The sequence below is a fragment of the Phyllostomus hastatus genome, unplaced genomic scaffold (assembly GCF_019186645.2).
Source record: "Phyllostomus hastatus isolate PE091 unplaced genomic scaffold, TTU_PhHast_1.1 phas_scaffold_46, whole genome shotgun sequence".
Classification (NCBI taxonomy): Eukaryota; Metazoa; Chordata; class Mammalia; order Chiroptera; family Phyllostomidae; genus Phyllostomus; species Phyllostomus hastatus.
The window spans coordinates 305,805-318,826 of record NW_025334032.1 but is presented as its reverse complement, the minus strand read 5'-3'; the positions used below and the strand labels follow the sequence as shown (position 1 = coordinate 318,826).

At 35.3% G+C, this 13,022-nt stretch overlaps 1 protein-coding gene across 3 annotated transcripts in view; it reads left to right on the top strand.

The window, feature by feature from the left end:
• RNASEH2B (ribonuclease H2 subunit B) overlaps window positions 1-13,022 on the top strand; it is an 87,320-nt gene that overhangs the window by 33,690 nt on the left and 40,608 nt on the right. For 2 of the 3 annotated variants that reach the window (XM_045821365.1, XM_045821363.1), the window contains exons 2-4: window positions 5,175-5,246; window positions 7,242-7,349; window positions 9,815-9,891. In XM_045821365.1, the coding sequence (XP_045677321.1) occupies window positions 5,175-5,246; window positions 7,242-7,349; window positions 9,815-9,891 (257 nt within the window). Of the gene's footprint in view, window positions 1-5,174; window positions 5,247-7,227; window positions 7,350-9,814; window positions 9,892-13,022 lie in introns of all 3 variants that reach the window. The other variant, XM_045821364.1, reaches the window with a different exon arrangement.

Sequence of the window (13,022 nt, the reverse complement as noted above, 5' to 3'; positions counted from 1 at the left end):
ATGAAATAAGCCAGGCCCTTAAAGACAAAACACCATATGAGCTCACCTATGGATGAACCTAATCAACAAGACAAGTAAGCAAAACGTAACCAGAGATATGGAAGTAAAGAACAAACTGACAGTAACCACATGGGAGCCAGGAGGGGATAATGAGGGGAAAAGGGGGAAGGGTTTTCAGGAACATAAAGAACACATGGACAAATCAAAGTGGGTAGAATCAAGGGTGGGAGTTGAGAATGGCTGGAGTTGTGGGGAGTGGTGGGGAGAAAATGGAGACAACTGTATTTGAACAACAATAAAAATGTGAAGTAAAAAAGAAATACTACAGAACTTTGCTCTACACCTTTGACTTATCGAAGTGGGAAATGGGGCTTAGTCAGATGGGGAATATGGCAATACTGCTGAGTCAGAGAGGGACAGAACTAGCATTCTTTATTCTCACTATTGTGCTCTTTTAGCTAAGCTTTGCTGCCTCTTGAATACAAATAAATGCCATGATTTTCACACCCTAAAAAAATTAAAATAAAGGTGTATTGTGAAAGAAGAGAGATGTCCCCTTTTCTATGCCTTGAGTGGTGAAGCTATGTGATGCTGAGAAACAGCAAAGGAGAAAAGGAGAGAAAACCATAACCTGTTTTCCTTTTGAGGGAAAGTTCTTAACAGTGTTAAAATGTATCCTTTACATTGTCTTATAAGTTTCAGGAATGAAAGTCTTAAAACCAAAACCGTCTTAAAATTGAATCTGTATGGTTCATTACATTCTCAAGTTGACAATTACAGAGATGGAGAACAGATTAGTGGTTGCCAGGGATTAGAAATGGAGCAAAGGGTTCTATCAGTTTTCACTTTGTACTTCTTGTAGCTCTCTATTTGTGAGCATAAACATTTAGGATTATTTCTTCTTGAGCCTTCAATCATTATGAAATGACATTCCTTATCCCTGCAAATAATCTTCGTTGTTTATAGAGTCATTTCATCTTTCTTTTAATTACCGTTAGCATGAGAAGCACACCATACCTTCTTCCTTCATTTTACTTTCAATCTTTATATTTAAAATGTCTTCCTTCTAGGCAGAAATTACAGGATTGGGCAAAAGTAGGTGAACAGTTGTTGAGTACACAAAACACAGTTTAGTCTTGTATTATTATTATAATTATTGTATTATTTTCCATATAAACAACTCTAAACCTACTTTTGCCCCACCATGTAGTTTTATCTTACATTTTGAAAAAAAATTTGTTACTTTTTTTATCCAATCTGAGAGTTACTGCCTTTAAAAAAATTACTGATTTAAGAGAGAAAGAAACATTGATTTGTTCTACTTGTTTATGGATTTATTAGTTGCTTCTTGTATGTGTTGTGACTGGGGATCAGACCTGCAACTTTGGCATACAGGACAATCTGCTACCAAACTGAGCTACCTGGCCAGGGCCAATCACTGACTTATAGTTGGTTGTATAGGACATTTACATTGAATGTGTTTATTGACATGCATAGGTTTGATTCTGTTAACTTGCTGCTTGTTTTCTGTTTGTCTCATCAGTTCTTTGTAACTTATGTTACCCCCTTCCTACCTTCCTTTGGATTACATATTTTTTATGATTCTATTTCATCTCCTTTGTTGTTAGTGACAGCATTTATTTTTTTTGTAATTTTAGTGGCTGCTGTAATTTTTAGTGGTTTTATTTCATACACATTTCAATCATATCTACCTTCCAGTGATATTACATTATTTCTCATATTGCATTAGAAACTTACAATAACATAATTTCATTTTATTCCTACTCGACTTTATGCTGTTTTTATACATTTTATTTATATATATGTTATAAACCTGCACTAAATTATTACTATTTTTGTTTAGTCATTGATCTTTGAAGAGATTTAAATAATAAAGTTCTTATTTATTCACTCCTGCAGTCACCATTACCAGTGTTCCTCATTCCTTTGTTTAGATTTATATTTTCATCTGGTGTCACATTCCTTCTGCTGAAAGGCCTTCCCTTAATATTCCTTGTAATGTGGGTCTGTTGGTGATTCTTTCAGCTCTTATATGTCCGAAAAACTCAATTTATCACCTTCATTTTTCAAGGGTATATTCTCTGTGTCATGTTCTCTTTTTTCTTTTCTTTTTTTTTTTTTTAATTTATTTTTAGAGAGGGAAGGGAGGGAGAAAGAGAGAGAGAGAGAGAGAAACATCAATGTGCGGTTGCTGGGGGTCATGGCCTGCAACCCAAGCATGTACCCTGACTGGGAATCGAACCTGCGACACTTTTGTTCACAGCCCGTGCTCAATCCACTGAGCTATGCCAGCCAGGAGTCATGTTTTCTTTTAGTACTTTAAGGATGTTTTTCTGTTGCCTTCCGACTTGCATTGTTTCCAATAAGAAATTTACTGTCACTTTTAGCTTTGTGCCTCAGTACATAATCTTTTTTTTCCTTAGCTTTTAAGATTTTCTCTTTATTGCTTGTTTTGAATTATTAATTCTGATGTATACTTTTATTCCTGTTTCTTTGGGTTTATTGAACTTGGGTGTGAGGGTTTCTGGCTTTCATCAAATTTGAAGATATTCAACCATGCTTTCCTTCAAATATTTTTTCTTTCCCCATCCTTGTCTTTCAGAATCTCCAATTACAATCTCCAATTACAGCTTGATTCTTTAGGTCTTATTTTTAAAATTAGTTCATTGGAATCAGAGCAGCTTTTAGTACAGTTACTTGTTCCATATTACTAAGGCAAGACCTTTTTAAGGACTTGATCCAACCCTCTGAATTATGAGTTTTTTTCAGTGTGTCTGGGAATAGGCCCAATTCAGGGTCCTGAGTGAATGTGAGGTACTATTCCATCTAATATGTTCAGATGGTTTTTCTCCCTGCCTCTGGTAGTTATATCATATGCATGCACTGATCAGTACCCTTTGCAGATCTCTGGGGTTTTCTTTCTTTGGATCTCTCTCCTTTCTTGTATTCTGACCTATGAACTGTAGCCTTGGAGTCTCCAGAACTCTCAGCTTCCCCTGTTCAACTCAAGGAGTCTGCCAGGCTTCACCTGGGTTCTCCTGTTCTGCTCCATGGCCTGGAAACTATCAAGGCAGTAACCTGGGGCAGTCACAGGGCTCACCTTTTTTCCCATCTCTTAGAGATAACCATCAATGTCCATTGTCTTGAAAATAGTTATTTTGTATATTTTTGTCTTTTTATTTTTGGTTGCATCAGGTGGGAAGGTGAGTTAGGTTCCTGTTATTCCACTTGATTTTAAATAGGAATCTTAAAACTATGTTTTTTTTTCTTTATATATTTAATGCCACTATTATTTTAGGGAATATAGTTATATTTTAACCATTTATGAGTAAGCCCATTTCTAAACATGCTTGCTCTATATAAATATGTTTATGAAGATCTGAAGAGGGGCAAGGGTAGTGGAGGCCATAGAAAATGGAAGTGACTAAAAGTTCTCTTCTTTCCCAGAAGTTTTGATTTGCTCTTTGGTAGTTTGTTGTTCTATTCCCTATTAGTCAAAGTCTCCTGGTTTCTTTGCAGATAGATTCTTTAAATGAGTTATATGAATATGCCACTCAAATAGTATGGAGGATATTATAAATAAAATTATTATGGTCTTTATGTTTTAAACTATATGATTAAAATTATGGCAGTGAAATATTATACAGGAAACATTATGAAGGAATTTACCTCATACCTCATGATGTATTAAAATAAATTTTAAAGCTATAATTAAAATTTTGAAGTACTAATGTTTTTTTTTTCAGTTTTACCTTTCTTTTCTTTTTTTAAATATATTTTATTGATTATGCTATTACAGTTGTCCCATTTCCCCCCTTCACTCCCCTCCACCCTGTACACCCTCTCCCACCCACTTCCCCCGCCTTTAGTTCATGTCCATGTGTCATAAGTTCTCAGCTTCTACATTTCTCATACTATTCTTACCCTCCCCCTGTCTATTTCCTACCTACAATCTATGCTACTTATTCTCTGCACCTTTTCCCCCTCTCTTCTCCTCCCACTTCCCTGTTGCTAACCCTCCATGTGATCTCCATTTCTGTGGATCTGTTCCTGTTCTAGTTGTTTGCTTAGTTTCTTTTGGTTTTGCTTTAGGTGCGGTTGTTAATAATTGTGAGTTTGCTGTCCTTTTACTATATGTATTTTTTTTTAATCTTCTTTTCTTAGATAAGTCCCTTTAACATTTCATAAAATAAAGGCTTGGTGATGATGAACTCCTTGAACTTGACCTTATCTGAGAAGCACTTTATCTTCCCTTCCATTCTAAAGGGAAGCTTTGCTGGATAGAGTAATCTGGGATATAGGTCCTTGTCTTTCATGACTTGGAATACTTCTTTCTAGCCCCTTCTTGCCTGTAAGATCTCTTTTGAGAAATCAGCTGACAGTCTGATGGGAACTCCTTTGTAGGTGACTGTCCCCTTATCTCTTGCTGCTTCTAGGATTCTCTCCTTCATTTTTACCTTGGCTAATGTAATTATGTGCCTTGGTGTGTTTCTTCTTGGGTCCAACTTCTTTGGGACTCTCTGAGCTTCCTGGATTTCCTGGAAGTCTATTTCCTTTGCCAGAATGGGGAAGTTCTCCTTTATTATTTGTTCAAATACGTTTTCAATCTGTTGCTCTACCTCTTCCCCTTCTGGTACCCCTATAATTTGGATGTTGGAACATTTAAAGATGTCCTGGAGGTTCCTAAGCTTCTCCTCATTTTTTTGAATTCTTATTTCTTCATTCTTTCCTGTTTGGTTGTTTCTTTCTTCCTTCTGGTCCACTCTACTGTTTTGAGTTCCAGTTTCCTTCCCATCACTATTGGTTCCCTGTGCGTTTTCCTTCATTTCTATTCCTCAGGTCTATCTGAGCATGGGTCCTGTGTACTGGACCTTGCTTTTCACTGGCCTTTCAGAGTGGGAGCTGGACCCATGCCACACAGAATGGTCTCCTATAAGAGTTCTGTTCCTCATTACTTCTCAAAGAAATAAATTAAAATAACCTAGTACCCCACTGTACTTTACAGAGAAACTGGTAATTTGCTCTAAATTACACAGCTCCTAAGCAATAGAATTGAGTTAAAATTTTAGGAATACAAATCATAAATAAAAGAAAATCAGGATAAATTAGAACAACAAATGTCTTACTTTTACAAATTCATCATTTCTTTTCAGAATATTTGAAAGATACTTCAAAGAAGATGAAAACTGGGCTTATGTTTGTAAAATTAGTTAACCCATGTTCAGGTAAGCTCTTTTTCCACTCCTCTTCTTCACTTTTGATAGTAGTAACTTGAACATTTTTGTAACACTGTGGCTAATTTGCCTTTGTATGTTTATTCTAACTGAGTAGCTTCTAAAATGGGGACAGATTCATAGATGGAGAGCAGGATGACAGCTGGTGGTGGGAGGAAGGTTAGGGAGTGAAGGGATTGAGCAAAAAGGAGAAATGATTCATGGACATGGATAACAGTATGGTGATTGCTGGAGAAGGGGGTATAAAGGGACTAAAAAGTAATATAAAAATACAATAAGGATTAAATAAAAATAAATAAATATAAAATGGTATTAAAAGTTGAGAAAAGTAAGCTAATAACATTACTAGTCATCTCAAGTGATTCACTAGACCTAAACATTTTGGTATTTATTCCTGTAATTTTAATCCATAGACTGGTTCATTCATCAGAAATGATGGCTAAGCAAAGTAGCATGTTTGATTTCTCTCTGAAAACATTAATTTTCTTTGGCTTACTTAAGCCAATTTTTCTTAGAGTAGTTAGTCTCTTATAAAGTAATATAAACGATCATGGGTGTGGGGCAGGGAAAGAAGGCTTTTACATGGCACACCAAGATTATGAGCAGTTTCATTTTTAGTTGACCAGAAGGTATATTTTTCCTTGTCAAGAGATGAATTTTTTTGTATTAAAAGCATTGTATATTAAAGATATATTTTATCAGAAGTAATTTTATTTTAACTTTATATATTCAGTGTATTTTCTGTTTTGTCTTCTAATTTTTAGGCAAAATAATTAAAATATACTATAATTATGTAGTAATATTAATGACATTTATTTCATTATGACATTGTTCTTTAAGGACTTACTTTATAAGATGTTAAAAGCTTATTGTTAATTTTTTAAGGTTTTGAATAGATACTTAGAAAATTAGAGCATTCTTCTGGTAACTATAATGCTAGATAGTAAAAGCAAGGGGAAGCCAGTAGGTAGTGCCTTCTTGTTGTTATTGTTGGAAAAACATAAAATAGAAGCAACAGAAGAAAAAAGTTTTAATTTTCTCTAGTTTTCTTTTTCTCAAAATAAAATTGAATATAATTTGTCTGCTATATTATTTGGAGCTCTTACTAATACATAAGACTAAGTTGAGGTGAGAGTTATATCTTCGAGACAAGTTTCAGGTAGCAGCAAAGGTTATAAAGCATTTAACAAAAGTAAAAAAAAAAAGTACAGAAATTTCAGGCTTCTTGAAAATTTCTTTTTTATCTAAATGCCCATAGGCAACAGAGGTTTGAACAAATGTTTTTGTATTTGCTACATTAACTATGGAAAAAATAAAGACTAACATTTGCTGAGCATTTACTCTGTGCCAAATACTATTTTAAGAACTTTGCATGTATTCTCTTTTTAATCCTTATAAACACCCTGTGAAGTAGGTTCACTATTGCTCCCATTTTACAGATATGAAAACAGGTACAGAAAGGTTTACATAACTTGCCCAATGGCACGAGCCCAGCATGTGATAAAGATAGATTCAAAGTCCTTGATTTCTCTATGTTTAGAAAAAACATTTTATGCGTTAGAGTGTCCTTTCGTTTTTCACTCAGAACTGGCCTTCAGGGTCTGCACGCTGTGTTTCTATCTTGGTCCTTGTGTATGGGTAGCCACACACTAATGTGGAGTCTGGGATCACCATGCCAGCTCAGTTCATCTGGCTGAACCATTAGGTTTGGATACTTTAAGAATGGGTTTTCCCTCCTGGTCTAATGGAGGATTCAGTAAGAGGCTTAGAAACAGTTAAGATAAATAATTTGCCTTTTATTATTTATAGAACTGGAAAACAAGCATCTGCATATAATAGCTATAATCTTTCCTTGGAGTCAGTTTGTATAGAATATACATCTGTGTATGTTTGTTTGTTTTAGGAACATTCCTCAGAACTATTGGATAGTCTTTTGGGTTTTTGCATGTGAAAACTTACAAATAAAAAACAGATTTGTCTTAACAGGGGAAGGAGCCCTTTACTTGTTCAGTATGTGTCTACAGCAGCTGTTTGAAATAAAACTTTTCAAAGAAAAATACCATTCATGGTTTATAAATCAATCAGTTCAGTCAGGTAAGTAACTAGTGTACACATTTCCATTAACTGAACAACATACTCTAGCACTAGCTTTTCGATCCCTCACAGGCGTACCAGTCTCTTTTCCTGGTTTAGAGTCTGGTCACTGTTTTTTTCTTCTTTGGAATCACTGCAGAGTTCAATCAAGGAGAAAGGAAAGATAATTTGAGCAAGTTTATATTAATACCTATGTATCTTAGATGGTAAGAAATTTTTAACTAATGACTTTAAACACTTAACATTCTTTTCAGAAGGCAGATGATCTTTGTACCACATTGAGTGCACATTGTCTTGACTAGAAACTCTTTGCTCTTCTGTTAGCCATGTTTGAGGATTTTCAAGTTTTTAACATCTTATTTCCTTGAGAATAGATACTGATGTAGTTTCTAAAATAGAATAGAATATGACAAAGATTTTTTAATGCTTTGTTTTATAAATTAATGCTGCCACCCTTTCCCAGACTCACACATACATCCCAACACCGAAGTTCTATTTCTTTTAACATTCCTTTAATTTGGAGTAGTGTTGGCTCAGAAGGAAAAAGGATATCACATGTTTTTTCTGATGGATCTCAGAATGAGGGTATTGGGGGTGAGGGCAGGGTGTCACGGCATAGTTGAGGCACTCTGCATTCCCTCTGACTATTCTCTTTCCAGAGAGTGCTGTTTTTCTTTTGACTGTGTATATGGCTACTTCGTCCTAAGGTATGAAGATCACTTTGCCTTTCTTCTAAGACATTCCAGAAGAAGGGTTTTATGCTCGTGATAAATTTTATATACATATGTGTATGAGAAGAATTAAAGTAGTGTTTAGTTGCTAAAGTTCAGTGGTAGTCTAGGTATACTCTGGTATTCCCTTGCTACCATGCTTATTCATTTGGCAGTACATAAGAGTTCCAACTTTTAATGTAACATATATACTTGTAGCTGAAAAGCATGATAATATCCAGATGGAGCTGGAAAATATTGACAATTTCTCTTGGAATGGACTGTGCTTACGTGCTTTTTTTTTTTTTTTTTTAATTTAAGTAGAGCAGTTTTAGGTTCATAGCAAAGGTACCTGCTGTTTTCATTATTGTCTTTTGTAAAATTTAAAATTAAAGAACTGTTTTTAAGAATGACCACCAGGATACTGTTTTCAAACCTAGAAACCTATCCCTAATTTCTGAATGTAATAGATGCCTTATATAAAACAAACTTAGAGAACCTGACAGTTGTTTTTATAAACTTCTCTTCTGCTTTAAAAAAAACAAGTCATCCTGGTGTGTGTAGCTCAGTTGGTTGGAGCATTGTCCCATAACTGAAAGGTTGCAGGTTTGATTACTGGTCAGGGCAATACATAGAGTGTGGGTTCTATCCCCGGACCAGGCATGTACTAAAGGCAGCTGATCAAGGCCTCTCTCTCTCTCACATCGATGTTTCTCTCTTCCTTCCTCTCTCCTTTCCTCTCTTTCTAAAAGCAATGAAAAAAATGTCCTTCAATGAGGATGAAAAAAATGTAATGTCATAATATGAAATTCCTTAGTTTTTTTCTTACTGTGAAATGTATTCATGTATATAATTTAGGGTTAGAATTTCTTGGATGTATAAGTAGGTTGGTCTGTTAGAGAATAAAAGTAAGTAAATATATTTCCTTAAACAAAAATAATAAATATGGAGATAAATTAATTGTGTATTATTTCATTTGATGAATTTCCTCTTATGATTCATTTTTGTAGAAGAGGAAGTCTGAAAGAGGATACTGGGAGGGAAGTATGATAGAGGAAAGAAAAGCAGGGAGAAGTTGGGCTAATTTGTTTGATTTGCCTTTTTCCTTTTAGCCTGGAGAGCACAATTAATCTTACTGCAGAATTTCCAGTTTCTTATGTTCAGTTACTAGAATCTTACCCTCTTGCCTTTTTCTTTGGGGTAGGAGGATGGGGTAGGGTCTGGGGTGAGTAACAACTTTCTGAACTTTGAGTCATTAGTAAGTCAGATCAATGAACCCACAGACCATAGAAGGAACTATGTACAGAGAAAATGCTATTGCTTTCCAATAACTTTGTCCTCAAAAGCACAGGAAATTGCATTTTACTGTAGCTTTATAGATAGGCTTATATAGGTTTCCTGTATTTGCATGGCTGATATTCTATCCATATTTCCCCTAGTCCTTGCCTTTATGGAGCAATGGGGAAGACCTCTGTTAAAAATTATTTCGAAAGAGAAAGGAAAAGTTAAAGATCAATTTCAGTGTCTTGAGTCTTATCTACACACAGGGATTTGAAGCTCTTTGGAATAAAATCTTATGGACCACATTCTACCTTTTGAGAGAATCATAGAATCATGGGCCTGTGTAAGGAGAACTTCTGTATTTGAAAATTCACATACAGTTCCCAATGAATTGTTTCTACATTGGGATTAAGATGAAATGACTAAGTTGTCTTTTCAGACATTAATTCCCTTTGTTCTCTTTTTAATCTATAGGAGGTCTTCTCCACTTTGCCACACCCATAGATCCTCTATTTCTGCTCCTCCACTACCTTATAAAGGCTGACAAAGAGGTGAGTTTCCACCCTGGCTGGTGTGGCTCGGTTGGAGCATCGTCCCCATACACCAAAAAGTTAACAGGTTCAGTTTCCAGCCAGGGAATATACTTAGGTTGCAGGTTTTATTTTCAGCTGGGGTGGATATGGGAGGCAACTAATAAATGTTTCTCTCTCACATTGATGCTTTCCTCTATCTCAAATCAATAAACATATTTTAAAAAATGTTTTTAAAAAGGGTCAGTTTCCTAGTTTGGGATTATAACAATGAGGAACCAGGATATGTTGTTTTTTTGCTAGATCTCCTCTCTTGTCTTTCAATGATCCAGATATAGATTCCCACAATTCAAATTTAAATTGGTTGGTATATAACATGTGTGTCAGATGTCCTGATATAGATTAGTGAGAACTGAGAACAACACCTGAATCTTGCACTGTTTTGACTTGTGATGTCTGAAAATTACTTAACCCTCTATGCTGTCTATGTGCCTTACTTGTTTGACACAGCCTTGCAATGAAAAATTTTATCAGTAAGTACTCATTTGTTTTGAAATATAATACAAATTTTAAGAAATTGATCTCACGTTTTAAGAGAAGAAAGAAGATAATGTTTTTCTTATTTGAGAGAGACTGTAAAATAAGTAAACTGGGGCACATCTAGTAAAAAGCTCATTAATGAGGAGCCTCAAGTTGAGACTTAATGAAACTCCAGCTTGATAAAATTTTCCTTTGTAAGATAAAGACAGATTTTATTAATAGTAATAATTTCAGCCAGAGGTTCTGAAAATTTTGGTCTCAGGATACCTTTACACTCCAAAAATTATTAAGGACCCCAAAGACCTTTTTGTTCCTGTGGGCTTTATCTATCAATATTTACTACATTAGAAATTAAAACTGAGAAATTTAGAAAATAATTTTACTAATTTATTTTAAAATAAAAATGACAAGCACAGTACATACTAACATAAATAACACATTTTCAGTGAAACAATAAAATTCAGTGATGAATGTGGCATTGTTTTACATTTTTTCAGGTGTCTTTGATGTGTGGCTTAATAGTGACAACTGGCTTCTCATATCTGCTTCTGCATTCAGTCTGTTTCCATATATTGTTTTGGTGGAAATACATGAAGAATATGCAGCCTTACACAGATACATAGTCAGAAAAGGGAGGAATAGTATCAGACAATTGTGGATATGATTCTTTGACAGTATTCCAAAAATCAGCAAGGCATAGTTTCTTAAAATTCAGTTGCAGTGTGGACTATGAAGCCCTGTTAATGAACTCTCCATGCTCTGCTACATTAAACTCTATTGTTCTGTCTCATACTGAGAGCGGATCTTTTACCCATGTACACCTTTGGAAAGTGTTGTTTCACTAAATTATGCTGATTTTCTAAATGTTGACACATCTCATTACATACATACCACACTGACCTTTGCTGATATCTGTAATCAGAAAACTCTTTAAGTATTCAGAAGCTGTCATAATGGCATATATAAATTTTCTACAATTTTAATTTTTGCTTGAAAGTTAAAATTTTATTATTGGCTACAAGTACTGTCAGTCTTTCCCTCGTAGGTTCACTTCATTTATGTTCTGCCACATATCCACATCTGAATCACTGAAGTTCACAGTGGTGTTTTTGTTTTTTGTTTTTTGTTTTTTTTTTGTTTGCTTGTTTTTTAGGTAAAAATGGCATCTATTAAAACAGTAGCTAGTTCAGCTTATAACTCAACATAAATGTTTTCCTTGAGAGAATCCTGCACCTTCACAGGGGGCAGAAGCACTTTAGCAACACTATTATCACATAGAGTATTTAAAAGACTCATTCAAGAGTCAAGATGTAAATAAAAATAATTGCTGCTAATTTTGGTCAAGCATATTCATAAATGAAATGGTGACAAAGACCCCAGCTCGTGGGGTCCATGACATTGTGGGTGAGGTATGAGACAAAAATCACACGGACTACCGAGTCCTGTGGAGGAAAAGGGATGGCACGGCCACTCTCTCAAGAAGAGAGCACCTTGACCCTTGCCTTGACAAGCTTTTATTGCTTTTCTGGGCACATTACACGATGGTCCTCATTTACTATGCAGGGGTTTGCTTTAGGTGATTACCTTTTACAGAAAACAAAGGAGAGGATGCCACTAATCACATCACAGAAGAAGGATATTTGCAAATGCAAAGGGAAGAGTGGTTGAACTGGTTACACTCATCCTTGGAAGGTTTAGCATGGATTTTAGGAAGTTACTTTAAAGATATGCAGTAAACATTTGCTGCCTTAATTCAGGGTGAGGGAGTTTTAGCAAGAAGCAAGTCTCTACAATGCAGGCCTGAATCCCCACAGGGGAACGTATCTGTGGGCGTGGGTCCTGTGCATCTCCAAGTGGGAGCTGGGCCCACACCACACAGAATTATCTCCTATAAAATGGGCCAGTTTTTTTAACTGTGCATGGTGGTGAAGAATTCAGTGACTACCAGGACAGTTTGTTGCACCATCCTTACCAATGGATGCTGATGAGCCAGTTGTTCCACCGACCTTTGCTTTGGAATTGTTAGTACAAATGTCAACAAGGTAGAAACACAAATAACATCTTAACATTATTATGAAAATAGATTTGAGCCTGTGGGCCCTACCAAGGGTATTGAGGACCCCCAGGGATTTACAAACCACAGTTTAAAAACCTTTGGACAAATTTAAGGAATAAGTGTTATTTAAACTGCTTGGAAGAATCTGTTATTTTGCACTCTAATACTTACATAATTAAATGCTAGCTTGTCTCATTTTATTTACTCCTTACACCAAATTGCCAAAACTTCTATTTTGTGGGAATATTAATTGAGTTTGCTATAAATCCTGAAAGTAATAAAAGTGACTTAAAACTTTTAAGTCATGCTTTCTCCTGATGCAGCTTAGCTTCTTTTTTTTTTCTTCCTTTTCTATAGTCTCTGTCCTTTTGTATGGATAAGTGAAGTTTTATTCCTTAGTTTAATCATGTTTCCCATTATCTATAAGCTACCTTGGTAGACAATATAATTAGAGCATACCAATTGGTTCTAGTCACCACCAGGAAGGGCTGGCAGTATTCAGCCACAAGGTTGGAAACTTCAGTTGGCTCCCATTTGTTTTCCAGCGTACATTAAC